This window comes from Suncus etruscus, chromosome 9, assembly GCF_024139225.1.
Source record: "Suncus etruscus isolate mSunEtr1 chromosome 9, mSunEtr1.pri.cur, whole genome shotgun sequence".
Classification (NCBI taxonomy): domain Eukaryota; kingdom Metazoa; phylum Chordata; class Mammalia; order Eulipotyphla; family Soricidae; genus Suncus; species Suncus etruscus.
Window position 1 is genome coordinate 46,597,357 of NC_064856.1, and position 14,751 is coordinate 46,612,107.

Consider the following 14,751-nt stretch of genomic DNA (forward strand, 5'->3'; position numbering starts at 1 on the left):
CGCTCAGAAATTGCTCCTGGCAGGCTTGTGGGGGGGGCTATATGGGATGCCGGGATTCGAACCGCCGTCCTTCTGCATGCAAGGCAAACGCCCTACCGTCATGCTATGTCTCCGGCCCCAATGCTAATATCTTATTAGAGGCACGGGCCAGCTCACTTCACCTGAATCCCAGAATATAAGGGTGAGCTTTTATTAAAGCAAGAGGGGAGGACCAGGTCAGAAGGCAAAAGCCCCACAGCGGGCCTGCTCGAGCATTCCCGCCGCCACTTCTCACGGCCAGATCGCGCCCAGGGACGCCCCCAAGACACCCTGGGACACCCGGGAGCCAGGGCGCTGGAGCCGCCCAGACCCAAGGCAAGGCAGCGCGCGCCTCATTCTCCGCCCCCACCGCCAGGGGCGCGGCGGACCGGCGGCCGGCTCGGAGCTCCCGGAGAGCAAGAGCCCTGGGGCGCGACGGGCGGCGGCCGGGGAGCTGGGCGACAGGACGGGGGGAGGCGCGGCGAGCCGGAGGCCCCGGCCTTCCTTCCCCCAGGGGCACCCCCACGGCGGCCGGGCGGGCGGGGACGACAGGCAGGGCGCACGTACGCGCGGGGACGGGGGAGCGCGCGCGCGGCAGCAGCAGCCAGCCGGGTCCGAGCCGAGCCGAGCCGAGCCGAGCTGAGCTTGTCGCCTGCCACTCTCCCGGCCGGCCTCGCCCCGAGCGCGCCCCGCAACCCCACGCCCCCCGCGCCCCGCCCCGGGCCCGCCCCGCGCCAGGCTCCGCCCTGTCCCCGCGCGCCGCGCACCGCCCCGCGGCTGACCCAGGGCCCGCGCCCGCTCGTCCACCGACCCGACCCCGCGGCGGGCTGCAGGCGGCCGGCGACATGAGCGGCGGCGGCGACGTGGTGTGCACCGGCTGGCTTCGGAAGTCGCCCCCGGAGAAGAAGTTGAGGCGCTATGTGAGTGTGGGCGCGGCCGGGCACCCCCTTCCCCACCCACCCGAGGCCTGCCGGACCCCCGGGGACTACTCCGGGAGGGACCGAGCCGACCGACCCGGGCAGGGCTGGCCCAAGGGCTCCCGGGCACCGAGCAGCGGCCGGCTGGGCCCGCGCGGCTCGGCCGGTGCAGGGCAGGCACCTGCACACCTGTCACAGGTGCGCCGCCGAGGGGCGGGGCTGCGGCGCCTACCAGCCGGCGGGCCCCCCCTCAAATAAAACCAAAAAACTCCGGGCGGGGTGAAGTTCGTTTCGCGCCGTGGGTTGGAACCAAGCGGGTGCATTCCGGGCTGGGCGCAGCGATCACTCCCTGGGTTCGGGATCCCCCATACACGGTCCCCCCCACTCCTTCCCGCCCCACAAAGGGCGAGGCGCCGCACCCCGCTCGCTCCCGGCCCTTTCCCCGCTGCCCCTCCCGGTGGCCGGCCGGCCGCCCTCCCGTCCCCAGCGCAGCCGCCGCATCACGGCCCCGCGTCAGCGTCAGCGGCATGTGCAGCGCTTGGCCAAGTGACTCATTTGTTTGTCCCTCTCCTCCGTCCGCGTGTCCCGCACGCGCACACGCGCGCACTTGCACCCGCGCGCACTCCTATGCACACCCACAGATGGGCGCCAACTCAGAGGCACACACGCGCACACACACACACACACACACACACACACACACGCACGCACTAGCACACGCCCTAATATACCTGGGCATGTGCATGCATTCAAATAGACACACCCATAGTACCCGCGCGCACACTGTGTGCATGGGGACTCCACAGATGCGCTTTCACACACTCAAAACAGACCCCACACTCACACACATCTACACTCAAAGTCACACACACACATATATACACGCAGGCACACAAAGATGCTTTGCCTGGTGGGGTCTGAGTACAAGATGGTGCCAGTTATTGGAGATTTTTCTTGGATCGACCCCGGGTGGTGGTGGCAGGAGTTCGGGGTGAGAGGCCGCTGGCACACAGCTGGTGTCCAGAGTCCCTATGTTTCTGTCTTCCAGCGCTGATTCCCAAATGCCCTTGGGAAACAAGACGCCTCCCCACCCGGGAAGGGAAGGGAAGGGATAGGAAGGGAAGAGAAGGGAGGGCTGCTGCTTTGCAGCTGCAGCTCCTCCAGGGGCTCTGCCAGACCTGCCCTGGGTCAGCTGCCTGCTGTCCATGGGACAGGCAGACGCTCACCCGTTTCCTGTCTTGCTTCCACATCAGAACCAAGGGGCTTCAGGCCTCTGGATTGAGGAAGTGACATTCTGTTTTTCAAAGGAAGTGTTGTTGCCGAGTGCGAGTGTGGTGTGTGTTGGGGGGAGTGGGAGGGTACATAAAATGGGGCCCTTGGATCGTTTGTTGGGGGATCATCAGCGCAAGACTTTTGAAAATGGACATTGATTTAAAATCTAGTGGGAAGGAGGCAATGAAGTATCCTCTGCTTTTAGAGCTCATTCTCCGCGATGGGCCGTGAAGCCAACCAGTTTTAATGACTGAGATAGAAGCTTCTGGTGTTCTGAGGGCGTCTGGTCAGTTCAGTATTGGGGACTTTAGGAAGAGCGAGAGGCGGTGAATGCTTTTGTTAACAGAAGGAAAACAGCCCTACCAACCAGAGAAAGTGACCCTTAGCTGTCAAGTTCGACCGCTAAACCTTGAAACAGAATTTTTTTTTGAAACATTGCAAATAATTGGATACTGTGTCTACTTTAGACTGAGGACTACTTTTGACCTTATCTCTCAGACTCTCCTTATGACCCATTTCTTTCTTTCTTTCTTTTTCTTTTTCTTTTTAATTCCAGAACAACATCTCAGCTCAAAACAATCTAGATGGGGGCTTTAGGGTCAAACTAGCAGCTTTTCAGCCATCACCTGCATTACTTGACCTGACCTCAGGTCCTTCCCACCTTATGTGCAGGGCCCCTTGCACATCAGCTTGCGAACTTTTCTGGTACTTTTCTGGGCTGCTTCTATTGGTATGATTGGGAGTCTCCCCCAAGTGGAAAGTCAGTTCCTGTCATTGAGACCTATGTAACTTTCAATGCCAGGGGAATTTTTCTGCCCTTGCAATCTTCTTTTCTTTGGGGGCACAAAGAATTCCTTGCAACCTGCTTGCAATCATTTGAATGCTGCTGATTCCCTCTGTTTGTTCATTCAGATGAAGTATCTCCCAGCCCCATTGCTTAAACATACCCCAAATCCCTGTTCATTAAATAATGGACATGGGGTGTTAGTGATAGTAAGTCTCCAGTATAAGGATGTCAGGTATCTTGAGTCAGGAGAGAAGGTCATTGTGAAGTAGATTACCACTATTGAAAATTTGTTTTTACTAGCCTGCATCTAATTTGGGAAGAGGAATAATAAGCACAGGAGGAAGAAAACAAATTCAAAAAAGCAACGGGAAGTGTTGATCAAGGCTTATTTTTAGGGAGAGCTTTACATCAGTCTTTTTAACTCATCAATCGTAACGTGGAAAAGGTCTATTCAGTGTTTCCTGTGTATCCTGGAGGAAAGGCGGGACGTGGCCTCTGGAAATGGTCTTTCCTCAAGGCATCATGCCGGTTTTAGTTGGAGCTCCAACAGTTTAACATCCCCTTTCCATCTGTATGTGTGCTGAGGAGAAAGTGTTTGCACGTGTATGCTCTCAAATGGACACATGTATATAAAGATAAAACCAGTTGTCTTGGAGAGAACATTTTTGTTTTTGCTTTTGTTTTTTGGGGTCTCACCCGGCTGTGCTCAGGGGTTACTCCTGGCTATCTGCTCAGAAATAGCTCCTAGCAGGCACGGGATTCGAACCAACCACCTTTGGTCCTGGATCGGCTGCTTGCAAGGCAAAAGCCGCTGTGCTATCTCTCCGGGCCCGAGAGAACATTTTTATGGCGAGTACTGCTATTTAATTTTCTTTTAATTTCACAAGTTAAAAGATTGGAGGCAACACTGCCCCCTAGTGGCTACTTTGAAGGATGATGTGTATTTCTTCTAAAGAAATGGCTTTAAGGAAACAAACAATTTTTATTTGTTAAAAAATGTATGTATTGATGTTTTATGTTTTGGGTGCCGAGATAGAAGCTGGGAATAAAATAGTAAGCTAGTCATTAATTCAATGCTGATAACCTTGTCTTCTAATTCTTCAATAAAATTAAAGGCAGGGGGAATATTCTTCACCCAAGACTGAATTTCCAATGCTCCCTATATGTGCAAGTTTTCTTTCCTCATCAGCGTCTCTTCTACCTGAGCTAATCTTTCTGTGCTCTGGATCATTTCTTCTCCTGCCTCTTCATATCCTTCATATCCTTGTTGCCTTGTACTATTAACTTCTTCCCCAGGATCTCTTCCTTCCCAGTGAAAAAAATCAGCATGCTTCCTTTAACCAGTACTCTGCCTGCACATCACAGCTCTTCCTTCTCACCACAATTTCTCCTTTTCTTCAGAACTAAGGAAATGTGTAAAAGGGGGTTGAACATTCATTGTGCCTCTAGCTTCTACACTAGTTCCCATCTTAAAACCCATTATTGTCATTTCGCCACAACTGTTTTCAAAAGAATTCCAGTGGCACTAAACATGGGTCTGTTTTTCACTTGTTCCCATTTGTGTCTTTGTCCTTTGTTAAGTGGACTACTCACTTTTAAAACACCTTTTTGAGCTGGGGATGTGGCTCAGTAGGACACTTGGGCCTTGCCAGCACCATGAAAACAAAAGCAAACCACCATGCTCTGGTCTTTAAAGATACTGAACATGCCTGTTTTTCTCTGTTTCTGGCTCTCAGTCAGTTTTGCTAGGCTCACACTTTCCGTTCAACCCCAAAGCTAGAAGCTCCTTTACAGCCAGCCACAGTGGCTGTGGTTTAGATCAATATTTCTCAACCTTTCTCCAACTGTGGTCCCCTTCCGACCTTACTTCCTTCCTTGGCCTCCTAGTTTCATGCCCTGGCTCCTGTTAATTGGATTTTCACCTGTGGCTTCTTGGTCTATCCTTGGGACCCACAGAGGACCACATGGTCTGGATTGAGAAATGCTGGTTTAACAGCAGAAATTCTCCTTAATTCATTTTTTGGAGGTTCCTCCCTCCCTCCTTCCCATCAGTGCACAGGCCTTATTCCTGATGCTCTCCCTTCTATACTATTGTTCTGGCCCCAGGAACTGAAGGCCCTATAGGCCCACCCCCTGATTTCTCCCAGGATAGTGTTTGCACAGTTACCATTTGATACCACACTAGGAGATTGACAGTGATATAGTCAAGATACAGGATGTCTGCGTCATCACACAATCCTTCAAGCTGCCCTTTAAAGTCACATCCACTGTTCCCACAACATCCCTGACTTGTGACATCTGTTGCAAGTCAGCCCCTGAAGAGGTTGACGGATGGAGGGATGGAGGATGAGGTCTTTCCCCTTCAGCTCGGAGCACGTGTCTGCCACCCTGTCTAGCCGACGGTTCTGAGGTGAAATGGCGGGTAAACAGCTCACAGACAGTCAGGCTTGTGGAAATATTAGCTTTATTCGGTGGACAAGACTGAAGTCCAAAGACTCAGCCTCAGTTCCAGCAAAAAGCCCCTCTCCTTCCACAGACCCTTGTTTTTATCCCCCAGAATCAGGTACCACCCTATGGTGGGATCAGATACCAATCAATGGTGGAAGCAGAATCAGGTACTACCCTAGGGGGCAGAATGCCAGGTCACACCCTAGGGTAGGGCACAATCACCAATCAGGTTAGGGTCAATAACATAATAATCCTCTAAAATATTTACATACACAACATCTATTGACATGCTCTCTATTTTTTATCATTATATCTTTGCAAGAATGTTATATAAATGGATCCATACAGTCCACAACTTTGGGACGATTATTATTATTATTTCATTCTGAACCATTCTCTGAAATGAATTCAAGCTATGCATGTATTATTCTTTGTACCACAAGTCATGTGATTGATGATTCACTTTGGAGGGGGGGTTGGGCCACACCTGGAGGTGCTCAGGGGTTACTCCTGGCTATCTGCTCAGAAATAACTCCTGGCAGGCATGGGGGACCATATGGGATTCGAACCAACCACCTTAGGTCCTGGATCGGCTGCTTGCAAGGCAAACGCTGCTGTGCTATCTCTCCAACCCTTTTTTGTTTGTTTTGTTTTTTATGTTTTTTGTTTTGTTTTTTGGTCACACACCAGTGCTCAGGGGTTACTCCTGGCTCTATGCTCAGAAATTGCTCCTGGCAGGCTCTGGGGACCATATGGGATACTGAAATTGAGTCCAGGTCCATCCTGTGTTGGCCACATGCAAGTCAAACACCATACCACTGTGCTATCTCTCTGGCCCCTTTCCATTGGTTTTAATTTATAGTTCAATTAGTGATAATGATGTGGAATATCTTTCCATATTATCATTCACCATTTATCTGTTCTTGGTTGAATGTCCAGATCTTTGATCCGTTTTCTCGGTGACTTGTATGTTGCTTTTTCACTTGAGTTTTGAAAGTCACTTCTCTGATTGGGATACTGGACCTTGTCACAGTGTGATCACAAACATTTTTCTCAAGCCCATATCTCATCTTTTTGTCCACTTGCCAGTTCTTTCACAGAGCATAAATTTTTGAATTGGATAAAATCCAATTTATTGACATTTCCTTTTATGGGCTGTACTTTTTTTTTTTTTTTTTTTGGTTTTTGGTTTTTGGGTCACACCCGGCGGTGCTCAGGGGTTACTCCTGGCTGTCTGCTCAGAAATAGCTCCTGGCAGGCACAGGGGGTGGGGGGGTGGGGGTGGGATATGGGACACTGGGATTTGAACCAACCACCTTTGGTCCTGGATTGGCTGCTTGCAAGGCAAATGCCACTGTGCTATCTCTCTGGGCCCTTTTTTTTTTTAATCAGGTCTGAGTACTCTTTGCTCAACACTGGGACACAGAGATTTTTCTTTTTCCTCCCTGAGCATGTTCCAATTACATTACACACACCACACACACACACACACACACACACACACACACACACACACACACACACACACAAACAGTTTTGGGGTAAACCTGATCTGTACTGGAGAATATTCCTGTACTCCCAACTCAAGGGTCACTCCTGGTGGTACTTGGGGGACTGTGCTGTGCCAGGGATTGAATCCAGACTTCCTATGTTCTCAGCATGCTCTCAATCCATTAAGCATTCTCTCTGGCACCAGTTTTATCTCTTCTGTTTAGCTCCATGATCCGCTTTGAGTTAGTTTCTGTTTAAGTGTAGAACTTAGGCTGAGAATCTGTTGGTTCTATGGGTGGTGCTTGCCCTGTGACTGTAGTTTCGTTTGTTGACAAGACCTTCGCTCTTCATGGAATTGCTTTTGAACTTAATCTATAACTCAGTAGGGCATCTAAGGATGTCTCTCTGGATTTTCTATTCTGATCCCTTATTCCAGGCATATCTCATACTCTTATCTTATAGCTCAGACTACTGTTTCTTTCTTTTTCTTTCTTTCTTTCTTTCTTTCTTTCTTTCTTTCTTTCTTTCTTTCTTTCTCTTTCTTTCTTTCTTTCTTTCTTTCTTTCTTTCTTTCTTTCTTTCTTTCTTTCTTTCTTTCTTTCTTTCTTTCTTTCTTTCTTTCTTCCTTCCTTCCTTCCTTCCTTCCTTCCTTCCTTCCTTCCTTTCTTCCTTCCTTCCTTCCTTCCTTTCTCTTTCTTTCTTTTCTTTCTTTCAGCAAGATAATATTTTTGTTTGTTTGTTTGGGGCCACACCCAGCAGTACTCAAGTGTTACTCCTAGCCCTGCACTGAGGAATAACTCCTGGTGGGCTCAGGGAACTTATGGGATACTGAGGATTGAACCCTGGTCAGCCGAATGCAAGTGAAGTGCCCTATACACTATTATCTCTAGCCCCAAAGCAAAATAGTTTTTATTGAATAAAAATTTACTTCAGGGCCCGGAGAGATAGCACAGCGGCGTTTGCCTTGCAAGCAGCCAATTCAGTACCAAAGGTGGTTGGTTCGAATCCGGGTGTCCCATATGGTCCCCCGTGCCTGCCAGGAGCTGTTTCTGAGCAGACAGCCAGGAGTAACCCCTGAGCACCGCTAGGTGTGGCCCAAAAACCAAAAAAAAAAAAAAAATTACTTCAACTTGGTCATCCCAACTTGAAATTGGGTGAGAGAAGGCAGCTTTCCAACTAGAGAGTGCACTGAGAGTAGAGTTGAGGGGCAGAACTACCCAATAGAGTGGGTATCTATACATAGCTCAGGATGAGTAGACATTAGGAGGGATGGGTGAAAGGCTGGGTTGGGAGCTGGAGTGATGGTGCATGGGAAAGACATTTGCCTTACAAATGACTGGCCCCAGTTTAATTCCTGGCATCTTACATGTCCCTTGAGCCCACTAGGAGTAAGCCTTGAGCACCACTAGATATGGCCCAGGGTGGAGTGGAAGGGAGGAAAATCTCATTCGGGTGCTAGAGTAATAGAACCTGTGGGTCGGTAAGGTACAGGAGTGGGACAAGACCACGGGCCTGTGGAAAGCTGCTAAGTGCCCTGATCATCAGAGAAGTGCCGAGCAGAGGAGCAGTAGTGGCACAGAAAGAGCATCAGTGAGGATCAGTAAAGGGAGCCAGTCCTGCCTGTGTGCCTGGAGCATTGGCATTATAGAATACAATGTGTAGGTTTCCCACAGTATTAAACATAAAATTATCAGGGGTCAGAGAGAAAGGATGGGAGTAAGTTGATTGCCTTGAATATGGCTGGCCCAGGTTTGATCCCCAGCACCCCATAGGGTTCCCTGAGCCCTGCCAGAAGTGATCCCTGAGCACCACTGGTGATGGTCCCAGCTTTTCCTCCCCCAAAATAAACTACTTCTGAATTTATATATAAAGGAAAGGAAAACAATGTTTATGAGATATATTCACCTTGCCGTTCACTGCAGTATTAAATTCTATATGGAAATACCATTTTAGGCAGTAGATGAATAGCTAAGGACTATGTGGGGTTTTTGTTGTTTTTGTTTGGGGGCCACACCCAGTGGTACTCAGGGGTAACTATGATAAGCAATCATTTTTGGCAGACTCGAGGGACCATTTAGGATGCTGGGTAGTGAACACAGGTGGTCTGTGTGCAAGCCAAACACCCTACCACCAGTGCTATTGCTCTAGCCCCCCATGGACGATGTGGTTTGGTTTTGTTTGTTTGTTTGTTTTTGTTTTTGGATCACACCAACCAGGTTACTCCTGGCTCTATGCTCAGAAATCACTCCTGGCAGGCTCGGGGGACTATATGGTATGCTGGGATTTGAACCACCGTCCTTCTGCATGCAAAGCAAACACCCTACCTCCATGCTATCTCTCAGCTCCCCCGGATGATGTGGTTTTAATATGCAACTGAATACTACCCAGCAAAGTAGTAGAGGAGGGAAACCCTGACTATTTGTAACAGCGTGAGGGCGTTTGCTCAGAAAAGTCAGTGAGGAGAAAATAAATGCTGTTTGATGTCACTCATATGTGAAGTCTAAGGAAGTCTGACTCAGGAGATGATACTGGGATTCCCAGAGGCTGAGGTAGAAGAATTGAGTTGACCCTTACCCCAGAGAGCATAGATTCCTGATTTGGAGTTTTAAGTTCATTCGCAGGTCATATGCATAGGCCTGTTATTATAGTCAGCATGGCTATATTCAGTTCTTGAACATGAATGATGGTTACAATAAAACCTTCATTTGATAAAGACAAGTAAGACTTTTACTCCAAGGGAAAAAACAAAAATGGAATGTCCACAGCCTTAACTGTGGTGGAATCTCAGGAACATCATCGGGACCAACAGCTGTAATGCTTTATAAAGCTGGAACCAGGTCTGCTGTTTGAGTGAAGCTGTTTTGATGTTTCCATTCTCTGCTGGAAGTGGATTGTGGACTATGGTGATCTCAAACTTAGGAGAAATGCTGAGCAATACAGGTTCCTGAGCAGGTTGTGGCCTGTGTCCAAATGAATGTCGACAAGTGTTTATAGAGTGTGTTTTGTGTCCATTTCTTTCCCAAGGCAATAAATCAATACAAAACTCCGACTTCCAGGAATTTTCAGGCTCAGGAGACCAGAAGTATAGAGGTGAAGAAGTTTAGTATCTTACATGGAGCTGTAGGGCCCAAGTAACAAGCTATGTGTGGGTGAGAGCACTGTGTTGAGCACTAGAAAAAAAGATGGATGGACTTCCTGGGGGAGGAGGCAGGGATGCAAATTAGATCCCAAAGATCAGAACCTAGGACTTAGCAATAAAAGTGGGAGAGGGTCAATAAAAGTACAAAGTGGGGTGAGATAAGTAAAAAATAGGGGTTGGGAGATAAAATGGCAGTTAGGGGGTACATGGTGCCCGACTTGGGGTTGATTCTAGCACCCCAGGTCCCTTGAACACTTTCAGGGGTGACCTGAGTTTCCCCAGTTCCACAGTGCCTGGCAGCCTTGAGTCTTGTATTTAGACTCTTACATGAAACCACCACCTGACTGCTGAGAATCACCAGTGACAGTGCTTGTGCGGTTCCCAAATATTACTGAATAAATAAAACAAGAATGAAAATAAATAGGGAACGACAACAAAGAGGTTTAGAAACCAAAGTAGGGGCCAGAACAATAGCACAGTGGTAGGGCTTTTGCCATGCATACAGAAGGACGGTGGTTTGAATCCTGGCATCCCATATGATCCCCCGAGCCTGCCAGGAGTAACCCCAAAGTGCCACCAGGTATGAACCAAAAGCCAACAAAAGAAAAATGAAAAGAAAAGAAACCGAAACTGTAGACTTGAGAGGAATACTGTATGGAAGGCCTTAAATGGTGGGAAGGCTTTTTTTTTTTGGGGGGGGGGTCCACACCTGGCAGTGCTCAGGGGTTATTCCTGGCTCTATGCTCAGAAATCGCCCCTGGCAGGCACAGGGGACCATATGGGATGCCGGATTCGAACCACCATCCTTCTGCATGCAAGGCAAACATCTTACCTCCTTACTATCTCTCCAGCCCCGGAAAGGAATTTTTTTTATTTTTTTGTTTTTTTTGTTTTTGGGCCACATCCAGCAGTGCTCAGGGGTTACTCCTGGCTGTCTGCTCAGAAATAGCTCCTGGCAGGCTTGGGGGACCATATGGGACACCGGGATTCGAACCAACCACCTTTGGTCCTGAATCGGCTGCTTGCAAGGCAAACGTTGCTGTGCTATCTCTCCCGGCCCAGGCATTTTTTTTTTAAGAAGCTAACTCTGACCAGTAGATCTTTGCTTCTGATCTGTCCCTGCAGTGTGTCTGTCAGTGGTGCTTTCCATGAGCACAGTCAGAGAGAATTCTGTGAGCACTTTGAGTGGTGCATTCTGTGAGCATTGTTAGGGATGCATCCTGTAAACACTGTTAGTGGTGCAATTTATGAGTACTGTTCATCTTTGGAAGGCCTCAGTTTAGTGTTTCAAGACTTCAGCCTACATCCACAGTATGGGTTCTCAGAGTTCACTAGCTTGTCTATAGAATTAAAATAGTAGTCGCTGGATTTGAAAATGTTCCAGGAGTGTAAGTTTTAAAAAAAAAAACCAAACCCTCACCATGTTATCCAACCTTGAACACATTGTGCAGAAGTTGACTTGTGTCTGCCAGCCCTGCATCTGGGACCTAGAGCCTGGGTGTGAGTGCCTTCATGTGGTGCTTGGATACAGCTGGCCTGCCATGAGCAGATCCAGGATGTGAAAGTTCCCAGACAGACGCCTCTGCTGCCCCTCAGGAGGCCTTTTTTTTTTTTTTTTCTGAAAGGGACATCTCTAGGGTCTCCTCATGTTGGGGAAGGGAGAGGAAACCACATGGGATTTGTGTGGCGCTGTTGCATTAACTGGTTCCTGGGAAATGTGTTCAAACAAAGAGGGAAGTGAGTGTGGGCGAGTCTCTCCTCCTCTGAGAACATACAAAATGCAAAACCTCCTAGTCAGTGGCGACCCTTGAGAGCTCAGCGTTTGCCCTCTTTCCCCAAGATAGCTTTCTTTCTTGACAAGTTTCCTTGGCACTTTTTTTTAGATAAAGCGTTTTTTTTTTAAGATATTATTATTATTATTTTGAAATTTGATTGTAGTACTTGTCTCTTTTTTTCGCTTCTACTTTGTCATTTTCTTTTCTTTCCTTATTTTTTGTTTTGTTTTGTGGCTACATCTGGTGGTAGTGTGTAGGAGTAACTCAGTTCTAACTCTTTGTTCTGTGCTTAGGGGACTCTAGGAGGTGCCAGAGATCAAACCCCAGACAGCTGCATAGTAATCAAGTTCACTGCCCACTGTACTATCTCTCTGGCCCCTTTGATATTTTCATCTGCCTCCCTTTGCGAGTCTCTCAAGGCTCTCTTTGATAATGTTAAGTCTTGCCAACTTGCCGAGAGTTTGTTGCGGGTGGGTGGGCATGCACGTGTGTGCGTGTGTGTGTATGTGTGTGCTCTAATTATCTAGCACCAACTATTAGCAGGGCACTCGCAAAGTTGTCCTTTATTCTTCCTGCCCATCTTTATTTTTTACTTATTATTTTTTGGAGGGGGCACACCTGGTGACACTCAGAGATTACTCCTGGCTATGAGCTTAGAAATCGCTCCTGGCTTGGGGGACCAAATGGGATGCCAGGGGATTGAACCTCGGTAAGTCCTAGGTCAGCCACGAGCAAAGGAAAATGCCCTACCACTGAGCCACCACTGGCCCCTTCCTGCCAATCTTTCTTCAAACCCTAGTGTTGTGCCAACTCTCCTCACTTATCTGCCAAATTTGAGAAAGGGGAGTAGAGGGCTGGGAAACAACTCAGCCAGCCATGTGGGGCACTAGTTTCTGTTCCCCAGTACCACATGATTCCCTGAGTGCTGATCCAGGGGTAGCCGTGAGTACCCTGAGTTAAAAAAAAAACCGTGATTGGGCTTCTTCCCCTTTTTCACAGTGATCTGAGTATGTGAGTGTCATTGTGAACTTAGTACTGACGCATACTTGATATTATTTATCTTCACTGGTGCTCCTCCAGCTGTACTGGCTCAGTCCCTCATCTCTGTTCAGGTTTGGTTTTGAGTCCTTCAACATGACCGTCCCATTACTGGCTCATTTCTTTGTTATGTGGTATGAGAGTATAGTTATTTTATACATTTATACATTTCCTGGCCAGTTCTGGAATTAGCTGTTTCCTCAAAGGACTCCTTTTTTTTCTGGGCCACAGACAGTGATGCTCAGGAGTTACTCCTGGCTCAGAAATCTTTCTGCATTCAGAAATTCTCGTGGCAGGCTCAGGGATGCCAGGGGTTGAACCCAGGTGCAGGACAAACACTCTACCTGCTGTGTTAACTCCAGCCCAAGGAGTCCTTTTTTTCCTTTTTTTTTTTTTTTTTTTTTTTTTGGTGGTTTTTGGGTCACACCCGGCAGTGCTCAGGGGTTATTCCTGGCTCCAGGCTCAGAAATTGCTCCTGAAAGGCACAGGAGGACCATACGGGACGCCGGGATTCGAACTGATGACCTCCTGCATGAGAGGCAAACACCTTACCTCCATGCTATCTCTCCGGCCCCCTTTTTTTCCTTTTTTAAATGGTCTGCTGCAGGTGAGTTCACACCCTGTAAGGTAGGTTGTGTGTTACTGGGATTTACACAGTGCTAGGCATCAAGCTCAGGGCTCCTACCTGTCTAGCATGTGCACTATCATGTGAGCCATCTCCCCAACCCAAAGTACCCTTTTCTTTTCGTGAAATGATGTCCTAAAACCCACATGGTATTAGGGGTGCTCAGTGCTATTGGCTCTGACACAGTTACTCTCTTCATGGCTTTAAGTGACATGGACTGTCACTTTGTACTCTGCATTTTTCCTCTTACCCACCTAAGCCATCATAGTGAATATTTTTTTTTTTTGGAGGGGGGCGATGCTCTGGGATCACTCCTGCCAGTGCTTGGGTATCATATGTGGTACCAGGGATCAAACTGGGGCCAATCAATGAAAAGTAAATACCTTAACCTCTGTGTAATTCTCTTGGGCCCCTCATTCATTGTTTTTATTTATTTATTTTTGTTTGTTTGTTTTGTTTTTGGGTCACACCCAGCAGCACCCAGGGGTCACTCCTGGCTCTGCTCAGAAATCGATCCTAGCAGGCTCAGGGGACCATAGGGGATGCCGGGATTCAAACCAATGACCTTCTGCATGAAAGGCAAACGCCTTACCTCCATGCTATCTCTCCGGCCCCTCATTCACTGTTTTTAATTATAACAGTTCATCCATAACAATGTAATGGTCTTAAGAGCTGGGCAATAGCACAGCGGCAGGGTGGTTTTTGAGTACAGAGCCAGGAGTAATCCCTGAGCACCTCCAGGTGTGGCCCAAAAATCAAAAACAAATAAATAAATGAATGAATGAATATAATTGCCTAAGGAATAGTAGTTCATACAATTACAAATGTTATTGAGATTTCATCTATCTATTTTACTGTTTCTTTGCTAGAATATTTTGAAGCAAATCCTAGGCAGGAACATGAGTCCTACAAATATGGGGAATGAATGAATCATGCCTTATGCTCACATAGCCATAGTTAAGCATCTATGTAGCTTTCAGTTATTCATTGTTATATCCGTGATTATGTCTGCTCTAGATATATGGGCCAAAACTGCATGATTCACCCTAGTTCATGAGTCCCCACTCTTTAGGCATCTTTAGTGTTCACTTACAGTTCACATAAAAGATTGTCTTAGGGGCCGGGCGGTGGCGCTAAAGGTAAGGTGCCTGCCTTGCCTGCGCTAGCCTTGGACGGACCGGACCGCAGTTCAATCCCCCGGTGTCCCATATGGTCCCCCAAGCCAGGAGCAACTTCTGAGC

The 14,751-nt window shown here is 48.1% G+C and overlaps 1 protein-coding gene across 1 annotated transcript in view; it reads left to right on the forward strand.

The window, feature by feature from the left end:
- Positions 1 to 742: 742 nt before the first annotated feature.
- GAB2 (GRB2 associated binding protein 2) overlaps positions 743 to 14,751 on the forward strand; it is a 179,862-nt gene continuing 165,853 nt past the window's right edge. The window contains exon 1 of the mRNA XM_049780279.1: positions 743 to 938. Within this exon, the coding sequence (XP_049636236.1) occupies positions 864 to 938 (75 nt within the window). The 5' untranslated portion in view covers positions 743 to 863. The remainder of the gene's footprint in view (positions 939 to 14,751) is intronic.